We start from the raw sequence: 19056 nt of genomic DNA, 5'->3' as shown, positions 1-19056 counted from the left end.
GCTACCATCGCCCTCGGCGGGGGGGGAAACAGAAGAACGGGGCGTTAACCTCCCGCCTTGCGGGGCCTACACATCGTTTTCCCACCGGCTTCCATCTTCTTGGAGGATTAAAAAGAAAGCTCTTTGGGTTTTCTAAGGAGAGGAAGGGAACAAATGGGGGGCCAGGGGGGTGCTGCGGAGATTCCCCCCTCTGGGAGGTGATGGTGCGATCCGGCAGGCCGCGGCCTCCTCCCCCCACGCTGAGCTTTGGAGGCGGCAGGGACGGCGAGGGACAGGCCGCAGGTCAGGCCCCGGCTCGGCCCTCCTGTCGGCGACAGGCCCCACGATACGAGGGGGTGGGCGACTTTGCAGGGGTGGAGGGGCTACGAGGGGGTGGGCGGCTTTGCAGGGGTGGAGGGGTCGTTTCTATTCCCTCCCCCCTTTAATCCCTCCCCATCACCCCCACTCCCTCTGCTCCCCCAGCCCCACTGCACTTGGGCCTGTAATAATCCCGCTGTTAAACACTTGCTAGGTGCAGAGCGCTGTCCTAAGCGCTGGGGGAGAATCAGGGTCATCAGGTGGTCCCATGCAATAATAATGTTGGTCTTTGTTAAGCGCTTGCTAGGTGCAGAGCGCTGGTCTAAGCGCTGGGGGAGAGACAAGGTCATTAGGAGGTCCCGTGCAATAATAATGTTGGTATTCGTTAAGCGCTTGCTAGGTGCAGAGCGCTGGGGGAGATACGAGGTCATCAGGTGGTCCCATGCAATAATAATGTTGATATTCGTTAAGGGGTTGTTAGGTGCAGAGCGCTGTTCCAAGGGTTGGGGGAGAGACAGGGTCATCAGGTGGTCCCATGTAATAATAATGTTGGTATTTGTTAAGTGCTTGCTAGGTGCAGAGCTCTGTTCTAAGCACTGGGGGAGAGACAAGGTCATCAGGCGGTCCCATGTATTAATAATAATATTGGTATTTGTTAAGCGCTTGCTAGGTGCAGAGCGCTGTTCTAAGCGCTGGGGGAGATACAAGGTCGTCAGATGGTCCCATGCAATAATAATGTTGGTATTCGTTAAGCGCTTATTAGGTGCAGAGCGCTGTTGTAAGCGCTGGGGGAGAGACAGGGTCATCAGGTGGTCCCATGTAATAATAATGTTGGTATTCGTTAAGCGCTTGCTAGGTGCAGAGCGCTGGGGGAGATACGAGGTCATCAGGTGGTCCCATGTAATAATAATGTTGGTATTTGTTAAGCGCTTACTAGGTGCAGAGCGCTGTTCTAAGAGCTGGGGGAGAAGAAAGGTCATCAGGTGGTCCCATGTAATAATAATGTTGGTATTCGTTAAACGCTTGCTAGGTGCAGAGCGCTGGGGGAGATACGAGGTCATCAGGTGGTCCCATGTAATAATAATGTTGGTATTTGTTAAGTGCTTGCTAGGTGCAGAGCGCTGTTCTAAGAGCTGGGGGAGAAGAAAGGTCATCAGGTGGTCCCATGTATTAATATTAATTTTGGTGTTTGTTAAGCGCTTGCTAGGTGCAGAGCGCTGTTCTAAGCGCTGGGGGAGATACAAGGTCATCAGATGGTCCCATGCAATAATAATGTTGGTATTCGTTAAGTGCTTATTAGGTGCAGAGCGCTGTTGTAAGCGCTGGGGGAGAGACAGGGTCATCAGGTGGTCCCATGTAATAATAATGTTGGTATTGTTAAGTGCTTGCTAGGTGCAGAGCGCTGTTCTAAGCACTGGGGGAGAGACAAGGTCATCAGGTGGTCCCATGTAATAATAATGTTGGTATTGTTAAGTGCTTGCTAGGTGCAGAGCGCTGTTCTAAGCACTGGGGGAGAGACAAGGTCATCAGGCGGTCCCAAGTATTAATAATAATATTGGTATTTGTTAAGCGCTTGCTAGGTGCCGAGCGCTGTTCTAAGCGCTGGGGGAGAATCAGGGTCATCAGGTGGTCCCATGTAATAATAATGTTGGTATTTGTTAAGCGCTTGCTAGGTGAAGAGCGCTGTTCTAAGCGCTGGGGGAGAGACAAGGTCATCAGGTGGTCCCATGTATTAATAATAATATTGGTATTTGTTAAGCGCTTGCTAGGTGCCGAGCGCTGTTCTAAGCGCTGGGGGAGAAGAAAGGTCATCAGGTGGTCCCATGTATTAATAATAATTTTGGTGTTTTGTTAAGCACTTGCTTGGTGCAGAGCGCTGTTCTAAGCGCTGGGGGAGATACAAGGTCATCAGATGGTCCCATGCAATAATAATGTTGGTATTCGTTAAGCGCTTATTAGGTGCAGAGCGCTGTTGTAAGCGCTGGAGGAGAGACAGGGTCATCAGGTGGTCCCATGTAATAATCATGTTGGTATTTGTTAAGCGCTTGCTAGGTGCAGAGCGCTGTTCTAAGCGCTGGGGGAGATACAAGGTCATCAGGTGGTCCCATGTAATAATCATGTTGGAATTTGTTAAGCGCTTACTATGTGCAGAGCACTGTTCACAACGCTGGGGGAGAATCATCGTCATCATGTTCTCCCATGTAATAATAATGTGGGTATTTGTTAAGTGCTTACTAGGTGTAGAACTCTATTCTAAGCGCTGGGGGGGATACAGGGTCATCAGGTGGTCCCATGCAATAATACGAATAATATTGGTATTTGTTAAGCGCTTACTAGGTGCAGAGCGCTGTTCTGAGCGCTGGGGTAGAGGCAGGGACATCAGGTGGTCCCATGCAATAATAATGTTGGTATTTGTTAAGCGCTTGCTAGGTGCAGAGCACTATTCTAAGCACTGGGGGAGATACAAGGTCATCAGGTGGTCCCATGTAATAATAATAATAATGTTGGTATTTGTTAAGCGCTTATTATGGCAGAGTGCTGTTCTAAGTGCTGGGGGACAGACAGAGTCATCAGGTTGTCTCCTATGAGGCTCAAATCTTCATCTCCATTTTACAGATGAGGGAACTGAGGCCCAGAGAAGTGAAGTGACGTGCCCACAGTCACACAGCTGACAAATGGCTTATATATATATAGATCTATGTATATCTATATATAGGGATATATCTCTAGAGATATATAGAGATAGAGAAGCAGTGTGGCTCAGTGGAAAGAGCCCGGGCTTGGGAGTCAGAGGCCATGGGTTCTAATCCCGGCTCCGCCGCTTGTCAGCTGGGTGACTTTGGGCAAGTCACTTCACCTCTCTAGGCCTCAGTTCCCTCCTCTGGAAAATGAGGATTAAGACTGTGAGCCCCGTGTGGGACAACCTGATTACCGTGTATCACCCCAGCGCTTAGAACAGTGCTTGGCATATAGTAAGCACTCAACAAATGCCATTATTATTATTATTATCTATATATATATATGTGAATCTAAGTGTAGTATTTGTTAAGCAATTACTATATGCCAGGCGCCGCTCTAAGCGCTGGGGTAGAGACAGGGTCACCCGGGGGTCCCATGTGGGGCTCACAGGCTCCATCCCTATTTGACAGAGGAGGGAAGTGGCTTGCCCAAGGTCACCCAGCTGAGAAGCGGCGGAGTGGGTTTCGAACCCAAGACCTTGAACTACCCAAGCCCGGGCTCTTTCCACTGAGCCACGCTGCTTCTCTCATATATATATATATATATATATATATATATATATACACTTGGGTATATATATATGTGTACATATGTATATGTATACATATGTGTATATACATATATACACACTTGGGTATATATCTGTATATATTTATTTATATTTATATATGGCATATATTATATATATACATATATATGTTCGCATCTATTATTCTATTTATTTTATTAACGACGCGTGTATATCACGTCGAGAGGCAACACGCCTGGTGGGTCAAGCACACGTCTGGAAGTCAGAAGGACCTGGGTTCTAATCCCGGCTCCTCCACTTGTCTGCTGTGTGACCTTGGGCAAGTCACTTCACTACTCTGGGCCTTAGTAACCTCATCTGGAAAACGAGGATGAAGACGGAGCCGCCCGTGTGGGACAGGGACTGTGTCCGATCTCATTAGCTTCTATCTACCCCAGGGCTTAGTACAGTGCCTGGCACGTAGTAAATGCTTAAGAAATACCATTAAAAACAGAATCAGCCATCGGGTTAGAGCAAAAGTGAAAGAGAATCGATTACCCGATGACTGTCTGGTGCCTGTCCGTAACTGGCCAGACATGACACTGTATGACACTGTTGCAGTCTACAGAACTACATCTTAGTGCCTTTCTGGTTTGGCTGAATTTGTGAGAGATTTTTCAGAAGCAGGTTGGATTATAATCTCATTTTTGTGACCCCCATCTCTTTTAGAAATCATGGTGAATTTTGTTCAGATTGTTTGTGACCACTGGGTTCATGTCCTTGTCCCCATGGGTTTTGTAATTGGATGGTACCTGGACAAAAGGAGTGATGAAAAGTTAACTGCCTTCGCCAATAAAAGCAAGCTGTTCGGAAGGTGAGCTTAAATGTTTTTTAATGTGCACTTTAGTTCTGCGCTGTTCTCAGATTGTGAGTTTTTGTGTGGGACAGAGACTGCTCTGTGCTCTTCCGCAGTACTTAATAAAAGTGTTCTGCACACAGGAGTTCGTTAAATGAGAAGCAGCGTGGCTCAGTGGAAAGGGCACGGGCTTTGGAGTCAGGGCTCATGAGTTCAAATCCCAGCTCTGCCACTTGTCAGCTGTGTGACTTTGGGCAAGTCACTTAACTTCTCTGTGCCTCAGTTCCCTCATCTGTAAAATGGGGATTAAGACTGTGAGCCCCACGTGGGACAACCTGATTCCCCTATGTCTACCCCAGCGCTTAGAACAGTGCTCGGCACATAGTAAGCGCTTAACAAATACCAACATTATTATTATTAAGGACCAATAAATGCTTAATTTTATTGTGTGGACTCACAATATGCTAGGTGCTATGAAGATATGCAGAAAGGATACTCTCTAAGGGAGCATCAGTAAAATTACATAATGGATGGATATTTCCATTTTTTTAAGAGTTTTTAAAAATAGCGCTTGAGTTAGAAATTGTTTGACTTTGAAATTCTCACCTCTTTAAGGAGCATCTAGGAGAAAGATTTTGAAATAATGGTACCTTCATAATTGGAATAATAGTCGATCATTTTAATTACACACATACTGTGTGCCAAGCACTGTACTAAGCGCTTTGGAGAGTAAAATAGTACGATAGTAATCAGAAGTGAGCTTCCGAGAGATCGTAGAAGAAAAAGTGGAAAGAACTTAATGATGATAAGGACCACAGTGAATGAATTAAGGAAGAAGAGTAAACCCTCTTTCCTCCCTTCATTGTTCTCATTAATCAAGATGTGGTAGACATGATATCCCCTCTCCACTGCCCAAAAGGCGTTCAGTGACTTTAGCAGTAAAGATGGTGGTTCATTCATTTTCGAGCAGTTGGTAAACAAGGAAAAATGACCATGACTTGGTCATGTTGTTATGGACCGGGAATGTCTTCTAACTCTGTTATATTGTATTCCTCCATGCGCTTAGTACACTGCTCTGGACCCAGTAAGTGCTCAATAAATAAAGTTGATTGAAATAGGAAGTGTGTAGGTTAATGTTCCTTTCACTTACTTAAAAGTTATTCAGGTTGACTTTAATTTCTTCCTTCTGTCTTTTTCTCTTTCCCCTCCACCCAGGGAATTGAAATCCGATGAAGATACCCGGAAATGAAGAATTTTGCTGAAAGCAGGAATGTGTATCTTTAATAAAACGTATTGAATGACAAATGGAAAATAGGTTTATTTACAAATAGAGAATTGGGAGTGTGTCGTGATATTTACGAAGGTGTTCCTGTTACTAAAAGAGTGGCAAGCCTGTGAAAAATGCACAGGACTTCAATTTATGTAAGTGGTGTTAAACTTCCAGTTTCCCGTTATTTTAGGCTATGCTTATATCAAGTGACCAATTTCCTGCTAATAAGTTCTTTTGAATGGGAACCCAAAGTGTAAATTTCTTAGTGTATAATTTACAAAAAAACACCTGGTCATTCATATAAACCTTAGCCTTGTAGTTCTCTGGTTTACTTTGTTTTGAAGAATGTTCTTTTGCTTAAATATTGCTTTAAACACTTTGAAAAATATATATTTTAGAGCTGGAAGACTAACCTATCAGAAGTAGAAAAAGAGGGAAAGGCCCATTTGGCAATATCCCTTTTGTAATGATAATGGAGTCCTCTGGATGATGGGTAAACCAGGGTCCTAAAACTCCAAGCCTGAGAATCTGTGCAAAGGAATTTATGATAATGAAGATGGTTTTTGCCACACCTCTTGCCCTTTCTCTTCCCTGCCAGTCCCTCAGGAGGCATGGAGTGCATTGAATAATCATGTTGGTATTTGTTAAGCGCTTACTATGTGCAGAGCATTCATTCAATAGTATTTATTGAGCACTTACTATGTGCAGAGCACTGTACTAAGCATTTGGAATGTACAAATCGGTAACAGATAGAGACAGTCCCTGGCCTTTGATGGGCTTACAGTCTAATCAGGGGAGACAGACAAGAACAATAGCAGTAAATAGAATCAAGGGGATGAACATCTCATTAAAACAAAAGCAAATAAATAGAATCAAGGTGATGTACATCTCATTAACAAAATAAATAGGGTAATGAAAATATATACAGTTGAGTGGACAAGTACAGTGCTGAGGGGAAGGGAGAGGGGGAGGAGCAGAGAGAAGGGGGGGGGGGAAGAGGGCTTAGTTGAGAAGAGGTGAGGGGGGGGGGTAGAGGGGGAGTAGAGGGAGCAGAGGGAAAAGGGGAGCTCAGTCTGGGAAGGCCTCTTGGAGGAGGTGAGCTCTCAGTAGGGTTTTGAAGAGGGGAAGAGAATTAGTTTGGCGGAGGTGAGGAGGGAGGGCATTCCAGGACCATAGGAGGACGTGGCCCAGAGGCCGACGGCGGGATAGGAGAGAACGGGGGACGGTGAGGAGGTGGGCGGCAGAGGAGCGGAGCGTGTGGTGGGGGCAGTGGAAAGAGAGAAGGGAGGAGAGGTAGGAGGGGGCAAGGTGATGGAGAACCTTGAAGCCTAGAGTGAGGAGTTTTTGTTTGGAGCAGAAGTCGATAGGCAACCACTGGAGGTGTTTAAGAAGGGGAGTGACATGCAGAGCAGGCTGACACAGTAATCCAGCCGGGATATTACAAGAACCTGTAACAGTAAGATAGCCGTTTGGGTGGAGAGGAAAGGGCGGATCTTGGTGATATTATAAAGGTGAGACCGGCAGGTTTTGGTGACAGATCGGATGTGTGGGGTGAACGGGAGAGCCGAGTCAAAGATGACACTGAGGTTGCGGGCCTGAGAGACGGGAAGGATGGTCGTACCATCCACGGTGATAGGGAAGTCAGGGAGAGGACAGGGCTTAGGAGGGAAGATGAGCTCAGTTTTGCTCATGTTGAGTTTTAGGTGGTGGGCAGACATCTGGGTAGAGACGTCTTGGAGGCAGGAGGAGATACGAGCCTGAAGGGAGGGGGAGAGGACGGGGCAGAGATGTAGATCTGTGTGTCATCTGCATAGAGATGATAGTTGAAGCCGTGAGAGCGAATGAGTTCACCGATGGAGTGAATATGGAGAACAGAAGAGGGCCAAGAACTGACCCTTGAGGAACCCCAACAGTTAGAGGATGGGAGGGGGAGGAGGAGCCCGCGAAGGAGACGGAGAATGACCGGCCAGAGAGAGAAGAGGAGAACCAGGAGAGGACAGAGTCCGTGAAGCCAAGGTGAGATAAGGTGTGGAGGAGAAGGGGATGGTCAACAGTGTCAAAGGCAGCTGAGAGGTCGAGGAGGGTTAGAATGGAGTAGGAGCCATTGGATTTGGCAAGAAGGAGGTCACGGGTGACCTTAGAGAGAGCAGTCTCAGTAGAGTGGAGGGGACGGAAGCCAGATTGGAGGGGGTCCAGGAGAGCACTGTTCTAAACACTGGGGTAGATCCAGGGTAATCAGGCTAATCCCCTTTTTACAGATGAGGTAACTGAGGCCCAGAGAAGTTAAGTGACTTGCCCACAGTCACACTTAGTAATAATAATAATGTGCTTGTTAAGCGCTTAGTATGTGCAGAGCACTGTTCTGAGCGCTGGGATAGATACAGGGTAATCAGGTTGTCCCACGTGAGGCTCAGTTAATCCCCATTTTACAGATGAGGAAACAGAGGCACAGAGAAATTAAGTAATAATAATAATGTTGGTATTTATTAAGCACTTACTGTTAAAAACAGCATTCTGAGCATAGCAGCTCTTGATCTAAATGACTCTGTTTTTGTCTCAGGAAGTCCCCCATTTCAGGTGGGATGTATATCACATCTTCAAATTCCAAATTCCGGGGGACAGGAGATTGCTTCTTACCTGAAACAGATAAGGCCTGCTTGGACAGGAGATTGCTTCTTACCCAAAACAGAAAAGGCCTGCTTGAAGAGTCTCTTTTGTCACTGAAGAAAACACACTTGTCTGAGTTCTTCTGTGATTGGCTACTTCTCCTATATGTTGCAAATAAGGCACAGCCAAACAAAAGAGGGGGCCGTTGTGTCACTCGTACCTCTCCGGAGGTGAACGGGCACTCGGTCACCTTCCTCCCTTTTCTGATCTATCCAACACTGTCTCTCAGTGTTGCTTTTCCTTGCTTGCATCACCCCCTTGGGTTCGAATCCTCACTGCCTTTTAATAATAATAATAATAATAATGATGGTATTTGTTAAGCGCTTACTATGTGCAGAGCACTGTTCTAAGCGCTGGGGTAGACACGGGAATCAGGTTGTCCCACGTGGGGCTCACAGTCTTCATCCCCATTTTACAGATGAGGGAACTGAGGCACAGAGAAATAAAGCGACTTGCCCACAGTCACACAGCTGGCAAGTGGCAGAGCCAGGATTTGAACTCATGACCTCTGACTCCAAAGCCTGGGCTCTTTCCACTGAGCCACGCTGCTTCTCTTTTAGTTCCATTTCCCTTTTCGAGTACACTTACTATGTGCAGAGCACTGTTCTAAGCGTTGGGGGAGAGCCAGGGTCATCAGGTTGTCCCACATGAGGCTCACAGTTAATCCCCATTTTCCAGATGAGGTCACTGAGGCCCAGTGAAGTGACTTGCCCACAGTCACACAGCAGACAAGCGACAGAGTCGGGATTCGAACCCACGCCCTCTGACTCCCCAGCCCGGGCTCTTTCCACCGAGCCATGCTCCTTCTCCCGTAGGCGTTCAGTAAATACGACTGAATGGAGGGAGTCAAAGTGACGCCCCTCCCATCCCCGGCTCTCCAAGGCGGGGGGGCCGGCGGCCAGTCCTGCTGGGGGAGCGCCCTCCGGGCAGCAGGGGGCGCTGCCTCGCGGGGAAGGCGGAGGCCGCCACGGCCCGGGGGGTCACGTGGCCCTCGGGCCGCGTCACGTGCTGGGGGCTCCGCCCTCTCGGAGCCGATTGGCTGGGACGGATCACGTGAGCAGGGAGGGGCGGGAGGGGGGAGGAGGAGGGGAGAAGGAGGGGCGGGCCCTTGTTGGCAGCAGACAAATAAACATGGAGGCCATCTTCCACGAGAAAGTGAGTGTCTGCGGTGCCAAGGGGTCGGGCTGGACGGGACCGGTCGCTTCTTTTTCTCCTCCAGGCTCCTTAGGGCAGGGGAGGCAGGCCCGAGAAGGGCTTCCTCCATGGGCTGGGTGGGTTGCCCATTGCCACTCTCCCTGACCTTTGACCTTCCCAGAATTATTATCCTTATTGCAGCGCTAAGGACGGTGCTGTGCAATTGTGGCAGCGCTTAGGACGGTGCTGTGCAATTGTGGCAGCGTTTAGGACGGTGCTGTGCAACTAGGGCAGCGTTTAGGACGGTGCTGTGCAACTAGGGCAGCGTTTAGGACGGTGCTGTGCAAATAGGGCAGCGTTTAGGACGGTGCTGTGCAACTAGGGCAGCGTTTAGGACGGTGCTGTGCAATCATGGCAGCGTTTAGGACGGTGCTGTGCAATCATGGCAGCGTTTAGGACGGTGCTGTGCAATCATGGCAGCGTTTAGGACGGTGCTGTGCAATCATGGCAGCGTTTAGGACGGTGCTTTGCAATCATGGCAGCGTTTAGGACGGTGCTTTGCAATCATGGCAGCGTTTAGGACGGTGTTTTGCAATCATGGCAGCGTTTAGGACGGTGCTTTGCAATCATGGCAGCGTTTAGGACGGTGCTTTGCAATCATGGCAGCGCTTAGGACGGTGCTTTGCAATTATGGCAGCGTTTAGGACAGTGTGTTAGACTGTAAGCCCGTCAAAGGGTAGGGATTGTCTCTGTTACCGATTTGTACATTCCAAGGGCTTAGTACAGTGCTCTGCATGTAGTAAGCGCTCAATAAATACTATTGAATGAATGCCTTGCACCTAGTAAGTGCTTAAATACCATCATTAGTATTAGACTCAGAGGGGTCACCCCTATTGCTCAGGGATGGGGGGATGCAAGGAGCTCCCCTTTGCACCCACTCCCCCCCACGTTCCTATGAGGACTTGGGGCAAGGGAAGAGTAATGCTAATAATGATGGTTATTTGCTAAGCGCTTACTAGGGGCCGTACTAAGCGTCGCGATGTTGCCTGCAAACTGGGCCTGAAGGAGCTCCCAGTCTCAACCCCCCATTTTGCAGATGGGGGAGCTGAGGCCCAGGGAAATGACTGGCCCAGGGTTTCACAACAGGCCAGGGGAGGAGGAGGGAGGACGTTCCGGCCCCCAGGCCCAGGGTCTGTGAGCTAGGCCATGCCACTGAGCGAGACGGGGGGAAGGGGCTTTGCCTTCCCCCGGGGGGATTGGAGAAAGCCATTCCTTCATCAGGTGTATTTATTGAGCGCTTACTGTGTGCAGAGCACTGGACCAAGCGCTTGGAATGGACAGTTCGGCAACAGAGAGACCATCTCTGCCCAACAACGGGCTCACAGTCAATGTCTCTGGCCAAAGATGAGTTGCAGAAGCCCCCACTGGTTGCCAGGATGGGATTTATCTTCATAATAATAATGATGGTATTTGTTAAGCATTTACTTTGTACCAGGCACTGTGCTAAACGCTTGGAATGTACAATTTGACAACAGAGAGAGACCATCCCTGCCCAACAGTGGGCTCACAGGCTATGCCCCTGGACAAGGATGAGTTCCAGAAGCCTCCAGCTGGTTGCCAGGAAGGGGCGTGTCTTCATAATAATAATGATGGTATTTGGTAAGCACTTACTGTGTGCCAGGCACTGTACTAAGCGCTTGGAATGTACAATTTGGCAACAGAGAGAGACCATCCCTGCCCAACAATGGGCTCACAGTCTACGCCCCTGGCCAAGCATGAGTTCCAGAATCCCCTGGCTGGTTGCCAGGATGGGGCATGTCTTCATTATAGTAATTATGGTATTTGTTAAGCACTTACTATGTGCCAGGCACTGTACTAAGCGCTGGAGTAGATCCAAGCAAACTGGCTTGGACCCAATCCCTGTCTCTCCTGGGGCTTACAGTCTCAATCCCCATTTTATTCATTCAGTCATATTTACTGAGTGCTTACTTTGCGCAGAGGTCTGTACTAAGTGCTAGATGAGGCAATTTAGGCCCAGAGAAGTAAAGAGACTTGCCCAGGGTCACACAGAGGATAAGTGGCAGAGCCGGGATTAGAGCCTGTGTTCTGTCCGCTTCACAATGCTGCTTCATACTCCCCTCTCTTTAGGGGAGTCACCCCTGACCCATTTCTTGTCAGGCAAGTGCCACGCCAGGACAGTCTGCCTTTCAGGTGCACACTCCTAAGCTTGTTGGGTGTTTTTTTTCCTCACCTGTTTTGTATCTTCCATTGGCTCTGGGAATGAGTGGCATTTCTTGGGTCAGGTGGAGAAACTTGTCTGCTGTGCTTGGCAGCTGTAGATCATTTGGGTGTGGGTGAAATATTCACCTGGGCAGTTGTCTCTTTGGCAAGAGATGCCAGGAAGGAGTCAACAACACTCATTTTGGGAGTGAGGGGAGAAACGGAGGGTTTCAACTACTGTGTACAGGTTACAGATGTTTAGGAAATAAGACCTCATTTACTCTGAGTAAATTCCAACGTGGGGATGAACGTGGGGGTGACTGGGCTTCAGGCCCACAGGTTTCGGGGAGGAGGAGGCTCATTTGGCGTTAATGAGTACACGCCCTGCCCTCCCTCTTTTCAGAGACTCACTCTGTCATCACTCATTCGTTCATTGGTATTCATTGAACACTTAATTGTGCGTAGAGCACTGTACCAAACTCTTGGGAGAGGAGAGTACGATAGAGTTGGAAGGCATGATGCCTGCTCACAAAGGGCTTACATTCTAGGGGGTGACAGACATTAGAGAAGCAGCATGGCATAGTGGATAGAACAGGGGCCTGGAAGTCAGAAGGTCATGGGTTCTAATTCTGGCCCCACCACTTGTCTGCTGGGTAACCTTGGGCAAGTCACTTCACTTCTCTGTGCCTTATTTACCTCATCTGGAAAATGGGGATTGAGACTGTGAGCCTCACGTGGGACAGAGACTGGGTCCAACCTGATCCACTTGTTTCCACCCCAGTGCTTAATACACTGCCTGGCACATAGTAAGCACTTAACAAATACCATTATTATTATTAATAACCAGAAATTACCGATAGGGGAAATGAGCCAGTATAAGGATATGTACATAGCTGTGGGGCTAAGGGTGGGGTGATTAGGGTTACTGATCCAACTGCATTGGTGGCTCTGTCAGCTCCTTGTCAGCAGGGAATATGTTGCAGTATACTCTCTCAAGCACTTAGTATGGGGCTTTGCACCCAATAAGTGCTCAATAAGTACCATTGATTGATAGGGGAAATGGGGGCTTAGTCGGGCTTTTTGAGAGGTGACTTTAGTAGGGCTTTGAAGGTGGGGAGAGTAGTAGTCTGAGAGAATGGGGAGGAAGGCCAGAGGGAGGACAAGGGCTAAAGGATCAGTGAGAGAGACAAGATCAAGGTACAGAGAGTGGGCTAGCCTCGAAGGAGCCAAGTGTGTGGGCTGGGTTGAAGCAGGAGGTGAGGAAGGAGGAGAAGAGCTGATGGGCCCTTTCTGCATTTTAGAAGTGTCTATCAGTCTACAGCGGGAGACAGAAATTACAGTGGGTTAGGGGAAACAGTAGGGGATGAAACTATTTACAGAAGTGCTGTGGGCCTTGGTTGAGTCTCAACAGTACTAGTGCTACCTTAAATAGGTGCCTTGGAGAGAAACGTATGTGCAGAACCAAGAGGCTAGGTACACAAAATGGAGTTAGAACCATTGAGGGGTGATATTTAATAGTACTGTAGTCAATCAATCAATCAAATTTGAGTGCCTGCTGTGTTCAGGGCACTGTACTAAGCACTTGGGAGAGTTCAACCCAGTAAGAGACACATTCCCTGCCTGCAACGAGCATACAGTCTAGAGGAGGAGACAGACATTAATATAAATAAATTACAGTTATGGGATATGTTCATAAGGGCTGAGGGCAGGGGTGGTGAATGAAGGGAACAAGTCAAGGCAGTGCAGAAGGGAGTAGAAGAGAAGGAACAGAGGGCTTAGTTAGGGAAGGCCTCTTGGAAGAGATGTGCCTTCATTTAGCTTTTGGAGGGTGGGGGAGTAATTGTCGGCTGTGAAAAGGGAGGGCGTTCCAGGCCAGAGGCAGGACCTGGGTGAGAGGTCGGCGAGATAGATGAGATCGAAGTATTGAGATAGATGAGATCGAAGTATGCTGAGAAGGCATTAGAAGAGTGAAGTGTGTGGGCTGGCGTGTAGTAGGAGAGTAGCGAGGTGAGGTGGAGGGGGCAAGCTGATTGAGTGCTTTAAAGCCAAGGTGTTTCGGGTTAAGCCGGTGGATGGACAACCACTGGAGATTCTTGAGGAGTGGGGAAACATGCCCTGAACATTTTTGTAAAAAAAATGATCCAGGCAACAGAGTGAAGTATGGATCGGAGAGGGAGAGACAGGAGGCAGGGAGATCAGCAAGGAGACTGATACAGTAATCAAAGCAGGATAGAATAATTGGTTGGATTAATGTGGTAGGGTGGGTTTTATAGATGTGAAGGTTGAGCTGACAGGATTTAGTGATTGAATGAGAGAGAGGAGTCAAGGATAGTGCCAGGGTTACAGGCTGGTGAGATAGGGAGGATGGGAAAGTCACGGGTAGGACAAGGTTTGGGTGGGAAGATAAGGAGTTCGGTTTTGGACGTGTTAAGTTTGAGGTGGCAGCGGGACATCCAAGTAGAGATGTCTCGAAGGCAGGAGGAAATGCGAGACTACAGAGAGGGAGATCAGGCTGGAAATGTAGATTTAGGAATCATCCACATAGAGGTGGTGGTTGAAGCCAAGGGAGTGAATGAGTTCTCCAAGGCAGTGTGTGTAGTTGGAGACTAGAAGGGGACCCAGAACTGAACCCTGAGGGGGACACACAGTTAAGGGTGGGAGGCAGAGGAGTTGTACTCTTCCAAGTGCTTGGTACAGGGCTGTGCACATGGTAAATGCTCAATAAATGCGACTGATTCAGCCCGCAAAAGAGACTGAGAGTGAGCAGCCAGAGAGATAGGAGAACCAGGAGAGGACAGTGTCAGTAAAACCGAGGTTGGATAATGCTTCCACGAAAAGGGGGTGGTCAGCAGCGCATCCGAGAGGTAGAGGCAGATTAGGACCGAGTAGAGGCTATTTGATTTGACAAGAAGGAAATCATTAGTGACCTCTGAAAGAGCGGTTTCTATGGAATGAAGGGGATAGAAGCCAAATTCGAGGGGATTGAGGAGAGGAACTTGAAACAATGGGTTTAAATAACTCCCTCAAGTAGTTTGGAGAAGACTGGTAGGAAGGAGATAGGGCAATAGCTTGAGGGAACTGTGAGGTCAAAGGAAGGTGTTTTTTTAGGATAGGGGAGACATGAGCATGTTTGAAAGCAGTGGGGAAGAAGCCTTTGGAGAGCGAACAGTTGAAGAGGGCTGTCAGGGAGGGAAGAAGGAAGAGGGCAGGGGTTTTGGTATGCTGCGAAGGGGTGGAGTTGGATGCTCAAGTAGAGGGGGTGGCTTTTGAGAGGAGGCAGGAGATATCTTCTAGAGATACTGCTGGGAAGGATGGGAGAGTTGAAGAAGGCAGGACGAGGGACTGGAGAGGAGAAAGGGAGATCACACCTGGTAGTTTCAATTTTTTCAATAAAGTAGATAGCCGAGTCATTGGGGCAAGGATTGGGGGAGGCAGGGGAACAGGGGGTTTGAGGAGGGAGTTAAAAGGCTGGAATAATTGGTGAGGGGAAGGGGCAGAGGTATAAATAAAGATGGAGAAATCATTTTGCCGGGCAGAGTTAATATTATCTGGGCAAGGATGGAGGATTCCGGTCCCTCTGTGCCCTTTCTCCCCATCAGTCTGTGGGACTAATGAAGGACATTCAGCAAGTACAAGTTAAATTCATATGGAGTGGGCTTCTTTTAGCTTGATTTTCATGAAAATCAACTCTAAGGGTGACAGCAGAAGATCTTAAAATAAATTCAGTATACTCTGCCTTTCCACTTCCCTTTGGTTTGACTTTCCCAGGAATCTGTGTTTGGAATAACCCGGCGGTCTCTGTTGCTTCAGCCTTCCTTCTGTGGACCCTTATTTTTATTAATTCTCAGCATCGTTTCTAAGTTTATCCAAATGCATATTCAGTTACTGGATTTCTCTGAATATAAAATCTTCTATTCTCATCTCCCCTAAAAGAGTGTAAACTCCTTCTGGGCAAGGGATTTGTCACTAGCTTGTTCTATACTAACCATTTGGGAAGTACATTGTATTGCACACAGTGGGTGCCCAGTAAATGTTCCTTCTGATAGCCTTAATCCACAATTCCCCAAAGCCTTGCAAGATCGATTGTAAACTCCTTGAGGGTAGGGATCATGCCTTCTAATTCTGCCCTCCCAAGAGCTTAGTACTTAATATTCTACCCAGAGAAAGCACTTAACACTGTTATTACTACTAACTTTGCAGTCTTGTCTTCCCCTGTGGATTTCCTGGCACAGCACCCTGACCATGTTGTGTCCCATGTTCTCCTCCATCTGCTCTTCTCTCAGCACCCTGGCTTCCTTGGTGCTGCCCGCAATGATAATTCTTCGAAGAATTCCCTATAATTCTTCATAGGGAAACTGGGCAGGGAGGAGAACAGGTGGAGGAAAATGGGCAGTGCGGGACCAGCTGGAGCCAAAGCGACAGAATGTTGCTGTTGGAGCAGAACCTCTGGGATTTCTTGTGTCCACCTGTTTCCCAGTTGTTTCAGGACTCTCTCAACTTTTTGCCATCATGTATATCACTCAATCAATGGTACTTATTGAGTGCTTACTGTATGCAGAGCACTCTACTAAACATTTGGGAGAGTACAGTACAACAGAGATGGTAGGCATGTTTCTGACCACAGTGAGCATATAGTCTAGGGGGGAGACAGTAATATACATAATAGTAGTATAATATAGTAATATATTTAACAATTTACAGATATGTACTTAAGTGTGTATATATGTATGTATATAATTTACAGGTATGTGGGACTGAGTGTGGGGTGAATACTGAATGCCCAGAGGGTACAAATCCAAGTACATGGACCACACAGAAGAGAGAGAGAGTCTAGGAAAAGAGAGCTTAATTGGGGAAGGCCTCTTGGAGATGTGGCCTTAATAAAGCTTTCAATGTGGGAAGAGTTGTGGTCTGACATATATGGAGGAGAAGGGAGTTCCAGGTTAGGGGGAGAATGTGGGAAAGTGGCCGATGGTGAGACAGATGAGTTTGGGACACTGAGTAAGCCATGGAGTAAGAAGTGGAGTGTGCGGGTAGGGCTGTAGTAGGAGATACTAGATGTAGTAGGAGTAGGAGATGAGTAAGGTGAGGTAGGATGGAGCCAGCTGATTGAGTGCTTTAGAGCTGTTGGTAAGGAGTTTCTGTTTGTGGTGGTGGATGGGCAACCATTGGAGGTTCTTGAAGAGAGGGGAGACATGAACTGAACTTTTTTTAGAAAAATGATCTGGGCAGCAGAGGGAAGTTTGGATTGGAGTGGGGAGAGACAGGAGGCAGGGAGGTCAGTGAGGAGGCAGGTGCAGTAGTCAAGGGGGATAGGATAAGTGCTTGGGTCAGCATGGTATTAGTTTGGATGGAGAAAGAGTGGATTTTAGCAATGTTGTGAAGGTAGAACCAACAGGTTTTGGTGATACTGAATATGTGATTGAATGAGAGAGATGAGTCCAGAATAATGCCAAAGTTACAGGCTTGTGAGACAGGATGGTGGTAATGTCTATAGTGATGGGGAAGTCCCAGAGAGGACTGGGTTTGGGTACAAAAGCGACGGAGGACGAGTGGCCAGAGAGATAGGAGGAGGACCAGGAGAGGGCAGTATCAGCAAAACCAAGTTTGGGTAATGTTTCCAGAAAGGTGTGGTCCACAGTGTCCAAGGCAGCTGAGAGGTTGAGAATTAGGATGGAGCAGAGGTTGTTGAATTTGACAAGGAGATCATTGGTGGCCTTTGAGAGAGCAGTTTCAATGGAGTGAAGGGAGCGGGCACCAGATTGGAGGGAGTCAAGGAGAGAAGTGGAGGCAGTGGATGTAGACAACTCCTTCCAGGATTTTTTGAGAGGAATGGTAGGCATTTGGAGCAATAACTGGAGGGGGTTGTGGGGTCAAGGGAGGATTTTTATAGTATGGGGAAACATGAGCATGTTTGAAAAACAGTAGAGAAGAAGACATTGGAGAGTGAACAGTTGAGGCAGCAGTCCCGGGAGAGAAAGGAGGTGGCAAGCGCTTTGATAAGGTGCAAAGGGATGGGGTTGGAGGCAAAGGTGGAGGGGGTAGATTTTGAGAGGAGGTGGGAGAGCTCTACAGATACTGTGGGGAAAGATGTGAGAGTTGAAGGAGGAAGAGGGAGGGACTGGAGAGGAGCAGCGGAGATTTTAGGGAGATCACCCTGGCTGATTTCAATTTATCATGAAAGCATGTGGCCAGGTCGTTGCGGGCAAGAGATGTGCAGTAGGGGACAGGAGTTTGAGGAGGGAGTTAATCATCTGAAACAGCTGGTGAGGGTTTGGGGGCACGGGAGTCAGTAAAGATGGGTCAGTAATGTTGCCGGGCAGAAGAGAGAGCAGAGTTAAAGCAGATGATGAGTTTGAGGTGGCCGAGGTCAGACTGATACCCAGATATCCTCCGGCAGCGCTGTATGCCTCGTGCACAGGAACGAATGAAGCAGACTGTGGAGGTGATCCAGGGCTGTGGGTTGACTCTCCAATCCACCCTTCCATCGTTCCACTTTCCACCTTAAATTTGCTGTACTAACTCTCTCTCTCTGCCTTCCAAACTTCAAACAAAACCCTCCTCCAGAAGGCATTCTGTGAGTAATCTTTGCCCAACCCCGATCATATCACCCATTAGAGGTGGTAGTATTATTATTGCTGTTAATTTTAATAACATTTTCAGTGTGCACAGCATTTATTTTTCCAACACTTACACGTTGTCTGATTGCATCCTCACATGTTTCTGTAAGGTAAGGAGAGGCAGGTATTATTATCCCCATCTTACAGATGAAGAAACTGGGACACAGAGTCACACACAACAGGATAGGGGCAGAGTTGGGACTAGATCCTTCAGGCCATGATCCTTTAATTAGACCGTATGAGACACTTAAGTACAACTTGCATTTTATTTAATCGCCTGCTTTGTGTTTATCACACTTACCTATATTTTTCGTATTCCTGTTTGTACGTTTACAGTTTGTGCCTTGTATCCCATGTTAGACCATACAGGAGATGCTCAGAAAATTCTAATCAATCAGTATTTATTGAGCATTTACAGGGCACTGTGAGCGATTGGGAGAGTACAACATTCCCTGCTCACAGAGAGCTTACAGCCTAGAGGGAGAGGCAGACATTAATATAAATAAATACATTATGGATATGTATATAAGGACTGTGGGACTGGACGACGCAGAAGGGAGTGAGAAAAGAGGGAATGAAGTCTTGGTCAGGGGAGGCTTCTTAGAGGAGATGTGCCTTCAATAAGACTCTGAAGGTGGGGAGAGTAGTTGTCTGTCGGATATGAAAAGGGAGGGCGTTTCAGGCCAGAGGCATTGCGTGGGTGAGAGATCGGCGGTGAGATGTACGAGATGAAGGTACAGTGAGT

General features: G+C 47.8%; 2 protein-coding genes across 8 annotated transcripts in view; both read left to right on the top strand.

Annotated features, from left to right (window-relative positions):
- The first annotated feature begins 173 nt into the window (after positions 1 to 173).
- Positions 174 to 5705, top strand: NDUFB1 (NADH:ubiquinone oxidoreductase subunit B1). Its single transcript, XM_007660529.3, has 3 exons — positions 174 to 282; positions 4274 to 4418; positions 5616 to 5705. The coding sequence occupies exons 1-3, from the start codon at positions 201 to 203 to the stop codon at positions 5647 to 5649; spliced, it is 261 nt and encodes an 86-aa protein (XP_007658719.1). The 5' UTR covers positions 174 to 200; the 3' UTR covers positions 5650 to 5705.
- A 22-nt stretch (positions 5706 to 5727) lies between these two features.
- The window catches only part of ATXN3 (ataxin 3), a 33764-nt gene continuing 20435 nt past the window's right edge, over positions 5728 to 19056 (top strand). For 5 of the 7 annotated variants that reach the window (XR_485073.2, XM_029071015.1, XM_029071030.1 and 2 more), the window contains exon 1: positions 9428 to 9492. Coding sequence is in view for 6 of the 7 variants with exons in the window: in XM_029071015.1 (XP_028926848.1) it covers positions 9469 to 9492 (24 nt within the window). In the remaining variant the exon portion in view is untranslated. Of the gene's footprint in view, positions 5823 to 9427; positions 9493 to 9523; positions 9609 to 19056 lie in introns of those variants that run through there. The other 2 variants (XM_007660523.3, XM_007660524.4) reach the window with 2 other exon arrangements.

The sequence above is a fragment of the Ornithorhynchus anatinus genome, chromosome 1 (genome assembly GCF_004115215.2).
Source record: "Ornithorhynchus anatinus isolate Pmale09 chromosome 1, mOrnAna1.pri.v4, whole genome shotgun sequence".
NCBI lineage: Eukaryota > Metazoa > Chordata > Mammalia > Monotremata > Ornithorhynchidae > Ornithorhynchus > Ornithorhynchus anatinus.
The sequence above is the reverse complement of the archived record's forward strand: the minus strand, read 5'-3'. Positions and strand labels throughout refer to the sequence as shown.